This window comes from Gavialis gangeticus, unplaced genomic scaffold, assembly GCF_001723915.1.
Source record: "Gavialis gangeticus isolate Ggan-Ray unplaced genomic scaffold, GavGan_comp1, whole genome shotgun sequence".
Lineage (NCBI taxonomy): Eukaryota > Metazoa > Chordata > Crocodylia > Gavialidae > Gavialis > Gavialis gangeticus.
In genome coordinates, this window is record NW_017729024.1 from 162,428,193 (window position 1) to 162,442,879 (window position 14,687).

Consider the following 14,687-nt stretch of genomic DNA (forward strand, 5'->3'; position numbering starts at 1 on the left):
AGGCGCTCGGTGCATGCTGCTCTGGGCAGACTTGGATGCTGGTATTGGCCTCAGCTGGCAATGGCAGCATGCTGCCATCCATATGCTACACAGCCAGTGAGTGCAGAACTTTAAAAAAAAAAAAAAAAAAAAGGCAAGCCCTGCACTCGTCGGCTGCATCAGTGGCAATTGGGGGCTTGTGGCAGAGCCCTGCCATGCAGTGGGGATTGCCCCCCCTGCCTGGCACCCATGTGGCAGCTACCCCATGGCGTGGGTGCATCGTGGCTCGGCAGGGCGCTGCGCACTGTCTTGAACCCAGGGCAGCTCCACCTGTCAACCAGAGCTCCCTGTTTGATTCCCTAGCTCTCTGATCGTTTCCCCCAGCCGTTCCTGGGGGATGCAGCCCCACCAGATCTGCAGATCTGGGCACGGGCCCCCAGATGTGGGGTTTCAGCAGGCTGCTGCTACTGGCTGAGGAAATAGCTCAGAGCTGCCACCATCCCCAGCTGGCAGTGGCAGCCTGCTCTTGTTCTGTGCGCAGATCTGGGACCCACGCTTTCTGGGAAGAGCTGGGGGAAAGATCAGGGAGCTGGGGAATTGAGCTGGGAACTGAGGGAATGTTCAGGGACTTGACCACTTCATCCAGCTCTTCCTGGGGGGCGCGAGCCCCCTGATCTGCATGCCGGGGCCAGCAGCAGCACCACAGTCTTCCCAGTGCTTGGTGCAAGCTGTGCTGAGCAGCTCCTGCTGTCCCCAGCTTTCAACAGCAGCCCGCTGAAACCCCGCGTGCAGATCTGGTGGTCCACCTGCCCCTGCTCCAAACCCCACCCCCCCTCACCCCAGAAGAGCTGGGGAACTGAACCTGGAGCTGGGGAATCGAACCAGGAGCTAAATGTCAATATCAGAGCAGTCCTTCCTGCCCTCCTCCCTCCCTCTTAGTTTTTGTTTCCCTGCAAGCCCAGCTCTGAAATGCTGAAATTCTCTAAAATGTTTCAGAGCCTTCCATTTAGTTTCAGATTTGGTGTTTTGGGTGCTGAAACAGCCTGAAACACCTCCAAAACGAAACAGCTGCTGAAATTTTGCACAGCCCTAATAGTCATGTAACAGCCAGTGAATCTGAGCTCATACTGTCAAAAGAGCTTGGGAGGACTGTATCAATTGCTTGAGTCCTTGAAGTATGCAGTCTTGGATTGTGCTATAGGTATGCAACAAGCTTACCTTTATTGTTACTCTGATTATATGTTGACTTCTATTATAAATGCAATCTTTTGATAATTGGACATGCAGATTATTTCTTCTGACACTGAAGGATTAATTTGGACATTTTCCTTTTTGAAAGGAGGAGGAATTTGAAAATGATTAGCTAAAAACTACAGGAACAAATTAGTTTTGAAGTTAGGCTTAAAGGCACTTTCTAAGTTTTAGCACCTGTTGAATTTTGTCTTTCATATTGATCTGGTTAACTGTAATATCTTACAAGTGACTTTTCCAGAGTTGCAGCGTGAAATCAGGTTCTTAAGAACTAATCATTTTTACTCGTATCTGTGTTGGTTCACAAGATAACTGGTTGTGCAGGACCTTCAGTTCTAACCCTTAAGATAAACTGAGACAGTGTTCACCAAAAAAGTCACAATGTCCAAAGTTGATGGAATACGGACAAGGGAAGTAACTAGGCAGCATAATCAACACATGCATGCTGTTCCCTTTGTTGTTTGCAGCTAGTATTAATACTAAAAGCTGAAAGGTACTGAAGTAAGATAGTAACAGTACATTTAGTGGTGAAGGGACAACTAAAAAAAGGCAGACTTCTAGTCAAGTGTGAAATATAGCTTAACTCTTAATGTATCTACAAAAGTGAATCCTGACCCAGTGGCTCAGTCTGCATTGGGTCATGGGATGGCTTCTGGATTACCCTTTAAATTTAGTGTCAGACATAGTCCCTGGACCTCTGCGTAGGCAAGCTATTCAATTAAGTTTTGTATGGGGTGCTTGCTTAATTTTGAACCTTAACAAAGTGGCAGTTTCAAAATGTTTAATTTAGTTTCCATCTACACATGCATTAATGTGCTTTGGTTAATATGCATTATATCTAGTACCTCCGTTGTGAGGTACTAGGAAAATGCGCATTAGACTGTCTTAATGCACATTAACTTAAAAGCAGGGTTAAGTGACACCTAATGCACATCAGCTTACTTTAATGCCCATTAACTGACAAGCATGTTTTAGTAGTGCTTTTGTGTGCATTAAAATAAGCTAATATGTTAAGGCGCACATGCAGATGAGCCCCAAGGCTTTGTATTGGAGGCTTGGCTCCTCTTTACATTAACAGTCTTTAATAGTCTAGGATATGCTTGTATTAATTTGTTGGTCCTTTCATAGATCGTCAGTGGCATAGTACATCATAGCCAGACTCCTAAACTACTTAAACGCTTGTTTCTGTTCTCTTATGCATCAGCTGCACCAAACAGTCCAGGTAAACCTTAATTTTATACTTCATAGTATGTGTTAATTGTCAAATATGGTCACCCCATTCCCAGCCTGCACCTGTGTTTAGTGCCCACAAATATGCTAGGTCCTTGAATCTTCTATATTTGGTAGCTATCAAGCCTTTGAAAGTGTCCCTTTACACAAACTTGCTGATGAAATGTCTAAACTTGCTCCAGTGAGCTTTGATTGTAGTTCGGATGTAATATAAAACCTCAAATAAAATTTTGAGCCCAGAGAAAAATTACTAGATTCAATATATACATTATCAGCTTGTGGAAGTTTTACATGTGCCTTATGAAACTAGTTCCTGACGCCTGTAAAATATTTCTAGTGGTTTTGTTTGTTCTTTTTTTCCTTTTCCCTTTTAATTCTTCTGCTTTCTATTCTGGTTTTATATTGCCAGAGGGTGAACATAACTTCCTACTTTTTGCTCTTTTGGACTGATTCAAACTGTTCTTGCATCTCAGGATCTGTGTAAATATCCACCCTTATCCCAGAATTTAGGTATTTATGAAAAGTGCACAGTTTCCTGTCTCTTCCCTCCAAACCCACCCCCGAGCAAAAATAGTAACTTCAAAATTCTGCAAATCAAGCAGGCTTTACCTGGTGAAATTATACAAACTAATTTGCCTAAACTTCCTACTTAGCCATATCTAAATGATATACGGTAGCTTGAAGTATAATTATTTTTTTAGTAAAAAAATTCACTGTGGACAACTTCTTAAATTGGTATTTTAGTAGGAATATAGCTGCTTCTGATAGTACTGTTCAAATTTGGGTGGCAAGTTACCACCAGTGACATTTCTCCTCCCCCAGCCCCCCAACCCCCTGCCATTGGTAGACATTTTGGTGCATCAGGTTATTTCTATCCAGCTGAAAACCTAATCCAGTGATTAGTTTCAGACAGTTCCTCATGTTCCCATTGTTCCAGGGACTGAGCACAGTAAGGTAGTCCTGCTCTGGAAGGTTTATGATAAGGGGGGGGGGTTGCAGAAAGAAGGAAGCATAAAAGAAGAGACTTATTTGGAAAAATGTTACAGAATTCATCTATACCATAAAATAAAATGCATCTCTTACTGTAACTGCCATGTTATTTATTTCAGATCTTCACACTATATAATAAGAATTAGGAGTAAAAATTATTTTCTTTGTATACCTAAACACTTGGTTATACATATAGTGTGTGTCCTTCATTTTTTAGCTCTGCCATAAGCAGTCCTAGCTACAGCAGTCTCTTCAGTGTAGCTTAATGTTTACCTTTAAATTTGTTCTTGCTATTGTACATTCCATTGAAGTTCTTGCTATCTTTAAGCACTTCAGTTATCCCATAATTATTGGTATTGTTCTAAATTTTGTGGTTTTCACCCTGGGAAGCTACTACATAATTGACTTTTTGCCAGGCTTGTGCTCCAGAATCCAGACTCCCACTTAGTTTCAAGAAAGAGTCCAGTGTATCCATGCTCAGTTCCTCTGTGGACACCTGATGCAACTGTGTTCTCTAGAGTTTGCTGAAAATATGAGCACAGCAAACACATACTGAATTAGCACAGAGGCTACTGTACTAATTGTATACGCTTTCATATTTAATGAAGCCACATAGTTGGTTTCCAGTCAGCTGCATCGGGGTGTGAGGGAGTTAACTGCAGAGTATGTGGTAGATGTCGAGCTAATCTTAACTGAAAGGAAGTTCTGTAAAAACTTAATGTGCAGCAGGATTTGAAAATCACTTGTCAAAGCTCCAGCAGTAGTTAAATGAAAGCCAAGTAAGATGAGACAGAAACAGAATCTTCTGTACAAAAGTGTTTTACCTTGATGTGCTCAAACTATTCTGAATGTGGGGAGGTTCTGTCTATGCATGGATTAAAGTGGGTTTCCTACAATGCCATAAAGACCATTGCCCAAAGGCCCTTGCCTTTCTTACAATAGGAACTTTACTACCTTTTAAAGAGGCTTTCTTGGACACTTCGCAATACTATTTTTTCTAATCTAATGGTTTTCTGACAGATGCAAAAAACAGAACTGTAATGTTTGATACTTTTAAAGACTGGCATGAGGAGTTGGAAAGAACCAAGGGGAATGTGAAATATGAAGTAGTGAGTGTCAATGAAGGCTACAGAGTCTCTGAAAAGTAAGTTTGCCCACTGAAATATTTGCATAACTTTCTGTAGTAATTGTTAACATTAGCATCAATTACTTTTAAGTTTATACTTGTTAAAGAGCTCTTGTCAGTGTAAACTGTATTTGCAATGGGGGAATTTGGTGTAGTTCTACAAGTGACCCCTCCATGTTGAAAAAAAATCTTATTTTCAAGTAGTAAGCCTGTTGTGTTAGGATCCAGCTACTTTAAGGATTTCATGGAACGCATGAGAGCATATAAGTACAAAGTGTCATGAACAAGAAATGAATACTTTGTCCAGTTGAAATAAATGCTTAACTCAATCTTGTGGTAGCCAGAATTTTTTTCCTTGGTACCACTTAAGTGTTAACTGTGGCTAACAGTTAACAGTTAAGTGTTAACTGTAGGTAGTCTTTCAGCATTATACAAAGAACATTATGGCTACTGCAGAGTTCTTAACTACAAGGAACATTTTTTTTTCCTTTTTTTTTTTTTCAGATTGCCATTGTATTTTGTTGTTCCCAAGTCTTTTCTCAAGTCTGTGACTGAAAGTATCTTGGTGCACCAAGGGAGAGGCATTCCTGTGAGTATATAGACATTGAAGGGTGAGAGAACTTTCACATGTCAGTTGGAAAATTTCTGTGAATATTCTAGGCAGAGTGTTTAATGCATAAGATTAGCACACTCAAGTCCTTTCTGTAACAAACTCAGTAAAAGGAGAAACAGCAGCAAAAAGGACATAATATAGTTCCTCTCTTCTAAACATTAGAGAGCAGAAGTAGGAAAACACAGCAAAACAGTAATCTGTTCATCTTTCAGTTGCTGAGTATGCACAGCCCCTACTGTCTTCACCTATGAAGCAGAAGTCCCTTACGTCTGTGTTCTTAAACTAGATTCAGTCTGGGTGGTGGGAGACACTAGTTGCTTTGTTCTCTTTTCTGGCTCTTGTCAGTGACATTCAGAGTGATTCAGTGCTCTCATAGTCAAGTATTTGAAAGGATAGACCTACAGCACTTATTATACAGGAACTGAAGTTTAGCTAACCATGGCTTCTGGGCAACTCCACATCCTGGGCAGTTCCTGCACACGGGGCAGTGCTGGCTGAGGTGGTGCTGGTGGCAGTAGCTGCTAATGCAACAACTGTTGGGTTTTGCACCTGGGACTGCTGCCCTAGTTGCTCCCCCTCAGTTATGCTGCTAGGATTGTCATCTTAGTGGAAGTCCCAGTAACAGGTTTTTAAAAGTCCTTAAATTAATCCCTGGTTGCACCTATTTGAAAGCTAAATTCATATTTTTCCTTGATAAAATGGCAGTGACAAGGTAATGTGAAACCTTTGATTTGATTGTCTTGATACAAACATGGTTAGTTTCACCATGCTTCTAAAGTATGGCTTCTGGGTTTTTATAAAATGGTAGCACTGATCTCAAAATTACTTAATAAAACTGTAGATCTGGCAGTTTGGGACACAAACCTTCTAGCATGTGGAGGACAGTGTGAGTTCTTTTCTCTTCCTATATCAGCAATTATATTGTAGGTCATACTATAACTTGGTTACCCTCCATAATGATGGGAGGCTGATATGATTGCAAAGGAATAATTGAGTTATAATATGTTTTATGTATAATCTGATGTTCCTGATGAGAGATGCAGAACTTGACTTCCAGGTCCAACATAAGCAGCATTGTTGCAAAGCATGCCTGTGTGAATATGCCAAAGGTCCAGATAATAAGTCCAGCTGTCACCCATCTGTGCCATGACTCTCCAACTTCTAAGTAGCCAGGGGTTGCACACCCTGTGAACTGCGCTAGCAGGAGCCTCATTTGTGCAAGCCATGGGCCTGTGGGCTACCCCTTTCCCATGGCCCTCCCCTGCACTGCTTGCACATGTGTCAGCTGTTGCACTGTGCATGTGGGCAGCCTGCACTGTGCATGTGGGCAGCCTGCACTGTAGCTTCCTCCCTGTACTGTGCCATGGGCTTTCCCAGTGCTGCAAGCTGCACTGCCTCCCCCCTCCACCCACTGGGGTGGAAGCAGGAAGCAAATGAGAACCTTTCTGCAGCAGCAGCCAAAGCAATAGGAGGTGCAGCATTCAGGTAGGGCTGCATATGAACCCTTGGGCTAGGGACAGACATTCAAAAAAGCCTGAGCCTGACTTGATTCAATCTTTGCAGGTTAGTCTAACCTGGCTAGGTTGAATCAGTTTGTAACTGCAGAAACATCCCAGTAATGCAGGCACATGCCTGCAGTGGCTCAGGCTAGAAGCCTGGGGGCTCTAGAGCAGCCCTCCCTTCCCTTCTTTAGTGCTGAGCTGGGGTGTGTGGCCAAGCTCTGGCAGGATGCTCTGATTAGGGAGGGGTTCCCTAACCCTCTGACCAGCCCAGTAAGGAATTGATAACAGTGTTTATCACCCCATTAATAAAACAACTGAGGGGCGTCACCAGCTACCTGTTGATTCTGCCTTTGTCCCTTCTGCCACAGCACAGACCGTAGCCAGCATGTGGTCTGCTAGCTAATGCTGAGAAGTGTCTGTGTAAGGTAGAGGGGAGGGGGGGAGAGCGGGGGCAAGCCAGGCAGAGGCCTGCACTCTGCTGAGCTCCAGCCAGGGAGCAAAGGGGAGTGGCCAGCCCTGTTGTGGAGCAGAGAACCACACCCAGCCTAGAGAGCATGCTAGGAGTCTGGTTTAACTTAAACCAGCAAGAGGTCTGGGACAGACATTGCATAAACTGGTGTTTGACCCAAATCTGTTAAACCTGGTTGAATGTAGTATATCAGACTTATCTCTAACCAGTTTCAGCCATTTTCAAACTGGTTTATGTGCACTAAACATCTGTTCTGTTACAGGTTTAAACCAGTTTCTGATCACTTTGAACTGATTTATGTGTACTATCTGTTCTTAGCCTCGCAGGCTGCATGTGGCCTGTGGGCCTCCAGTTGAACAGTCCCAATCTTGCAATAACTTTCTTGCTAAGCATAGATGCTTTTTGTTTCATGTTGCCTTTTATTGTTTTTTCCTTAAGCTATCTTGCTTGAAAACTACAAAACACAACCTAATCCTGCATGTCAGGGTTTTTTTTGTTATTAAGGGTGTAGTGTTGTGTTGCCAAGAGCTGTTGGTGAACTGTCTTTAGGATGAGACACAGTAAATAAAATGCTGTACTCAAAGGGCTAAATAGCTGTTGTGAATTTAGCTATTCTGGAAGTGATTCTTTTGCGTGGGCATTTTCTACCCCCCTCCACTCCACCCAGGAAGTCATCTTCCTGAAGAAGTAGTAACAGGGGCTATTTTGATCCATTTCCAAGGACTGTTTAGGCAAACCTTATGGGGTTGGGGAGAGGTCTTTAACCATACCTTTTTTAGATAAAGTAAGTGCAATATTATTATTAATAACTCTAAGGATTAAACTTGAATTTTCAGGGTCATACTGTTAAGTGTTTTTGTGAAACACCTGCTTTGGTTCTAAACTTTAAGATTGCTACAATATTGAGTGACTCATTAGCAGGGTTCTGAGGGAAAATGGAGTAAAATGCAAATTTTCCCCTTTACTAGATGAAAACAACTAGATTTCTCATTTTAGCGGAGAAACCTGTGGATTTTGAAGTTTTGCAAAGAGCTCTCTGCAGGCTGGCAGAGTTCTAGCCAGCAGGGGGCTGGGAGGGATTGGAAGGAGGGCGGTCAGGCAGGGGGCAGCCAGGCAACTTCGAGAGTAGCTCCCACAGGTAATGTGGGTGGGAAAGGGTTAAGCCTCCCGTAGGGAGGGAGTTGAGTAGGGCTGGGACTGAGGCTGCTGCTCAGCTGAGTGGTCAGTAGGGCTTGGGGCCAAGGGCTGTAACATGCAGCTGTAGGGCCCCGGTGGGGAGTGGGATGGGACCGTGGATGGCTTGTCTGGGAGAGGAGTGGAGCAAGCTCCCTGGTGATGCATGCAGTTCTGGGAGGGCAGGTGGGTGTGCACTGTGGGCTCAAGCTCCCGCCCTTCTTCCCCCTGCCCCGGGCCTCCACAGCCTGGTGCGTGCAACCCAGTGCTGCAGGGAACAGTGATGCTGCACAGGGAAGCTGTTTGCCACTGTGAGCTCCATACTGTCCTGGTGATATGTCCCCTGGGTGTGTAGCAGCAGTGAGGGGCACACCCCCATACCACTGCCCCTGCTGCTGCCATGTACACAGGGACCGCATTGCCAGGGCAGCATGGAGCCTGCAGTGGTAAGGAGAACCCTGTGTGGCCCCACTGTGCCCTGCAATGGTACCTGCTGGCTGCGGAGGCCCCGGAGGAGGGCAGCAGGGCAGGAGCCCAAGCCTGCAGTGTGCACAGATCTGGGGGGCATGGGTCCCCCCTACCCCTTTCCAAGAGTGCACACCACGGCAGGGAGCCAGCCCCACCTCCACCCAAGCTGACAGCAGGCGGGGAGCCAGGCTCCATTCTGCTGCAGCAGCTGCTACCATCTGCCAGGGGCAGGGGTCTGCAGACCCGGGTCCCTTGCCCCATAGCCTTGGCAGCTAGGGGGCCCTTCAGCAGGACTGGGGGGGAGTGAGGGGCATGAGTAGGGCCTGTGAAGGGGGAGTGAGGGACACCAGCGGGGCTGTGGGGTCCTTTCATTTTAATCATGGACTTTTGGGACTTTTTATCAGAATTTTCAATTTTTTTTATTGGAAAGCCAGGATCCTTGTTCATTAAATAAATGAAAATTTGTATACAACATAGGGTAGGGAGATGTTTCATATAGTTTAATGTTTAGTCATTTTGCACAAGTATCTGTACAAAACAACTAATCAAGTAACATTTATTACACATTTCTTCTGCAGATTTGGTGTTGGTCTTGCCATAATGGTGCTGCCCTCCTCAAAATGTCTGCATTTCCCAAAGAACAGGATGACAGCGCTTTACAAATGCCCAAATTCTTGGATGGGTCGGTAAAAGCTCTTCTGTCTGTATCATTTTGCTTAGGAGAGAAGTAAGGTCCATACTGTTATGCTATCCTTGTTTACACAGCTTTCCACATTGGCTCCACCCACCAGAAAACTCAAAACAAAGCATTAGCCAGTCTAGCCTTTTTGGCTTCAGCACAGCAAGGCACTTTGTCCCATAGGTATGAGTCCTCATCAGAGTAAGCTTATGCAAACTGGGGATAGGTGGGGAAAAAGGGTTGCCCTAAGCTTAGTTACAGGCTGTAGTTGTAACTAGCTTACACCTCTGCTTCCCAGTTTCTCCAGTCAAGTTTCATTCTTTTCCAGGCAAGTGAATTTTCTCATACTGCTCTCCTTTTTATTTATTTTTTAATTTTTATTAAAAGTCCATGTCAGCTGTTCAAGGATTCCCAATCAAGGTTATTATTTAACCAGCTGAGAACTACTAGCAGCTGGTTTCTGAGAAACCAGTATTTTCTAATCCTAGTGAGCTAAAGTAGCAGAGGCAACTGCCCTCATTCATTAGTTCATGCAAAAATTAAGTTCAAAAGCAAAAACTCCCAGTTAATGGGGGAAGAGAGGGAAGATATGTGGGGTTTTTTGTTTATTTGTTTTAAAACTAAATGATATTGGGCCGGGGAAGGAAAACTTGGGTGGGAAATGAGTTTTATGAGCCCAGCTTTCGTTTTGGCAGTAGATTCATGGCCCTATGGTTCTTTTTTTCCCACTGCATCTGAAAGAAAAAAAGATTCTCTGAACCACATTTCTGAATGGTAGCTTGGTTCATATAGGTGGAAAGATAAACAAAAGGGTGTTCCTAGTCAGCCTAAAAAGACCTGCAAGATCACTAGTTTAAGAACAGAGAAAGCTTCCCTGTATTCCCCCACACTCCTAAATTTCTTAGGTGAGGGAGAGCGCATTTACGTGAGACTTTTACTACAGAGTTGACTAATTAGCTATGCAGTAAATGCCTTGCCGTCTACACATGCACCCCTATTAGAGTGCAGGAAACTAATAAACTCTGCAGCAGGGTAGTACTTGTACTTACTAGTACTACCCTGCTGCAGAGTTTGGTTTTCTCCATGTGTAGCAGTGCACATGTAAATGTATGGGGCTAGCCAGTAGGCAGCCCCATACTGAAGTAACTTCATGCCTCGGCCAGCCCCTCTGCAGCACACTGAGTCTGGTTGGAGCAGTCTCAGGTTGGCAGGCTGACCCCTGGGACCCTCTGCTGGCCAGGGCTGCTCCAACCAGGCTTCATGTGCTGCACATGAATCATCTCCAGAGCTGATTGCTTCTGGGCACATGTGCAAACAGCATGTCCAGGAGCAAAAAACTCCAGAGCAATAAGTGTCAGGGTTGATTTGTGTGCTATCTACATATGTAGACATGCTCAGAAATTACCTAAACTTTGATAATTAATTGCACATTTTTCAGACACTATTTGTGTTCCACAAAATAGTAGGTATCAGCAACAAAGTATCAGTTGCAACATTGAGGCATATATTTCAACCATCACAAAAGTCATTTGATCTTGTCTGTATTATTAGGTTTTACCTAGTGGTTAACCACTACCAGCTATCTTTTTAAACATGCGTGACTGTTTTTGTTAACATATCTTAAGTTTGTTAATTAGTATAGATTTAACATCTACAATTAAACTCTTTTTACTGGCATAATTATGCCAGTAAATGATGCAAATCTCATCAACATCAATATGCTGGTAAAGCCTTTATGGAGACAGCTATATGATGAAAAGTAGTGTGGTTTGTTCTTGTTCGGGAAATGAAACGTGTTATAAGTCTGCTTGGCCCTCTGTCTCTTCTGGTCTGAGCACATTTCTCATTAGGCTTCAGTTTTGCCTGTTTCTGGACTAGTCATAGAATCATAGAAATTAAGGGCTGGAAGGGACCTTGAAAGATCATCAAGTTCAACCCCCCTGCTCTGGGCAGGAACACTGTTGAGATCAAATGATCCTAGCAAGGTGTCTGTCCAGTCTCCTCTTGAAGGCTTCCAAGGTTGGGGACTGCACCACCTCCGTGGGAAGTCTGTTCCTGGTTCATGTGACTTTGTTCCTCTTGGGTCATGTCCTTTGGCTACAGAGTACTAATAAGACTTGACAATTAAATGCCTGCAAGTCTTCCCTTTGAAGTGTGATTGAAAAATGGCTTTAAAAAACTTATTAGTTAACTTAACTGTAAAGCACAGCCTGAGAAGCAAGTTTTTTTTTTTTCCAGCGAAATAAGGTCTATGTGCACAAGTACTACTTACTAACTCCAGACAACCTCTGGTGTTTAGGTTCATTTCAACTCAAATTCTTTTCTTTCCCTTCAGGAATGTCTTTTAACATCAGCAAATGTGCTTTATTCTCTTGTGTCCCTTCAGCCTAATCAAAAATCAGGGAGTCAAGCAGACTCTAAAACAGTCAGCTCTGCATTGTCTTTTGGTACTTGAAGTGTTTGCCAGGAGATGGGAATACCTACCACCCTCAGGGTTCATATTTTGACATGAATTCATTAATTTGGTGTAACATAGCATAACATACCCATGAAGATGCAGTATTCGTAGCTTAGAAGTTCCACATGTTTTGCAAAACTGCCTGTAAAGGATTTCTGTGCCAGTACAGTATATCTACACAAGGACTGTTTTTACCATGCCTATATATTTAGGGCAACAAAACTTTTAAATTTTAGACAAGCTCATTCATATGATGGATGTCTTGTATTCTAGAATACCTGGTGCGCACTTATATATGGGATGGGTAATGAACCTTGCTACTTTCAGTAATAATTATCCATGTTTTCTTCTCCAACCTAGAAGGCTTAATTCTCTTTATCATTTGATTTATCCAGAATCTATAAGACAATTCATGCACCTCCTTATGAAGTCTTGAAAATGGATGACCTTTCAAGCAGCCTTCCATCTCTGCAAGATATCCAAACTGCATACACTAGATTTAAACAATTGTTTTTGATAGGTAAGTTCTTAAAATTTAGACTTTAATAGGAAGAGGAAGAACTAGGATAAGAATTGATACCTACTATAGACTTGTTAATGCTGCATTCAGATAGTTATATTGCTAATAGTTCTTAGATCTTGAATATAGACCTAAGTGGTTACTTCCTCTTTTCAACAGATAGAGAACTCTAAGTAGATGACAAATGATGTGCCTGTAGATTAGGTGAGATCTGTATACTTGACTAGTAACATACTGAAAGCCTGCAGTTTTTAATTTAACTGTCTGACCAGCCGCTTGTATAGTTGAAGCCAGATCATTTGCATCAGAGCAACTTCCAACGTGGCTAACTGATAAACACTCCTCTGTTTCACAGGGGTAGAAACCTAAATCTGCAAAGTATGTAGGTTCTGTTGTACATTAGAAAGGTAGTTATGACAAGCTAGACTACAAAGCTGTTGTATGTAGAAGTTCTGTTGGCTGCAAGGGAGCAAAGCTATTCTGTTGGCTAACCTCCCATAGTTAGGGATCTACTTAATTTGTGGCCAGACAAAGGAATTTTTGTGGCTTGTTCACCATACAAATAGCCAATTTCTTTTCTCATGGGCATTTCCTGGTAGCCCCGCCCCTTGCTGCTGATTGGTGGAGAGTCCCTGGGGAAAGGCAGGACAAGGGGACAGCTGCCATCTTGGTTGTTGGCTGCCTTTTGTACTGCCCCACCAGCTGGCACCTTCCCCTCCTGGGTGGGCTGCAAGGCAGTGAGGACATTTTACCTTTATTAACTTTCTTTTAACATTAATTTATTGGGCAGTTGCTGTTTTTGTGGTTTCTACCTATAGTTTTCTAAACTTGGTGTGTTTTGCTCTAAGGCTTTTATAAACCCTGGCTATTTTGAGGTTTTACAGGATATTGGACAATACCAGTATAACTCAAGTGATAAGAGACTTTTCTAAATGCAGGTTGGTCTGACTGTGTTCTCTTGGTAACTTATACTCAAAACATAATGCTTAATTTGACTCTACATCTTTGAATGAGAATTCCAGTGTTCTAGGCTGGCTTCACTGCAGAGTTCATGTGGGTTATTGCGCTAGTGTTTATTCATTGTGTTTTAACATCTGTGCAGCTGTTGCTGATGAAGAGCATATATGTTAATTTATCCCAGATCTGGTCTCTGTTGAATGCTGCATGCTTGCAGACAGATTTGGCATGCATCTGCTCTGTAGCAGTGTCACTGCAGAACAGCAGTTACCCAAGTTAGGCTATAAGACTTTTGCAGATTCTTAGCAGAACTTTAACTTCAGTAACTTCTTTTGCTGCGTGCTTCAAAGCTGTATATGTCCTTCTGGGTATTTACAGGGTATCCGTGCTACCATTCTAGGACTCATGAAATTACTGTAACTTGGGACATACTTAAATCGCACTCTCTCTGTTTTCGTAAAAACCGTGAAAAACAACAGTTTCTATGATAGCTGCAAAAAACACATCTGCCGTGATTTCCTGTGGTATTGCCTGGGAATTGATGCCTACACAGTCAGATGGGTGGCAAGTTGGCTCGATGGTCTTACCCAGAGAGCGGGATGGACAGGTCATTTTTGACCTGGAGGGATGTGGGCAGTGGAGTCCTCTAGGGCTTGGTCCTTGGGCCTGTGCTATTCAACATCTTTATCAGTGACTTAAAAGTGGGCATGGGAAAATTCATGCTTTCCAAATTTTGCTGATGACACAAAGATGTGGGGAGAAGTGGGCATGCTGGAGGGGAGGGACAGAATCCAGCTAGATCTAGACAGGTTACAGAGGTGGGCGGATGTCTGCATTGAATTCCATTCTGTTCTCAAGTGCAAGGTGCTGCATCTAGGGAGAAGGAACCAGCAACATACCTATAGGCTGGGGAACGCCTTTCTCAACAACACAGTGGCTGAAAGGGATCTTAGAGTCATTGTTGACTCCAAGATGGACGTGAGCCACCAATGCAAGGAAGCAGTCAGTAAGGCTAACCGCACCTTGTCATGCATCCACGACACAATAGACAGAATAGTTTGCTATTATAACAGAGACTATTAAAGGCCTTCCTTTAGGATAGATTATTATGGTGTGTAATGTCTCAACTGGGGCAGTAATGATGTCTCCCATTTCCCATCCAGTATGCTGTGGGAAGTTATAGGCAATGCTGGAGCACACCGTGTTCTTTGTACTAGCTCACAGCATAGCGCTGGTCAGGCCACAGTTGGAGTACTGCATCCAGTTGTGGGC

General features: G+C 43.4%; 1 protein-coding gene across 1 annotated transcript in view; it reads left to right on the forward strand.

Moving 5' to 3' along the window:
* MTMR12 (myotubularin related protein 12) overlaps positions 1-14,687 on the forward strand; it is a 101,021-nt gene that overhangs the window by 52,791 nt on the left and 33,543 nt on the right. Inside the window, exons 6-10 of the mRNA XM_019518000.1 lie at positions 2,359-2,452; positions 4,471-4,594; positions 5,081-5,165; positions 9,380-9,483; positions 12,334-12,458. Of these exons, the coding sequence (XP_019373545.1) occupies positions 2,359-2,452; positions 4,471-4,594; positions 5,081-5,165; positions 9,380-9,483; positions 12,334-12,458 (532 nt within the window). The remainder of the gene's footprint in view (positions 1-2,358; positions 2,453-4,470; positions 4,595-5,080; positions 5,166-9,379; positions 9,484-12,333; positions 12,459-14,687) is intronic.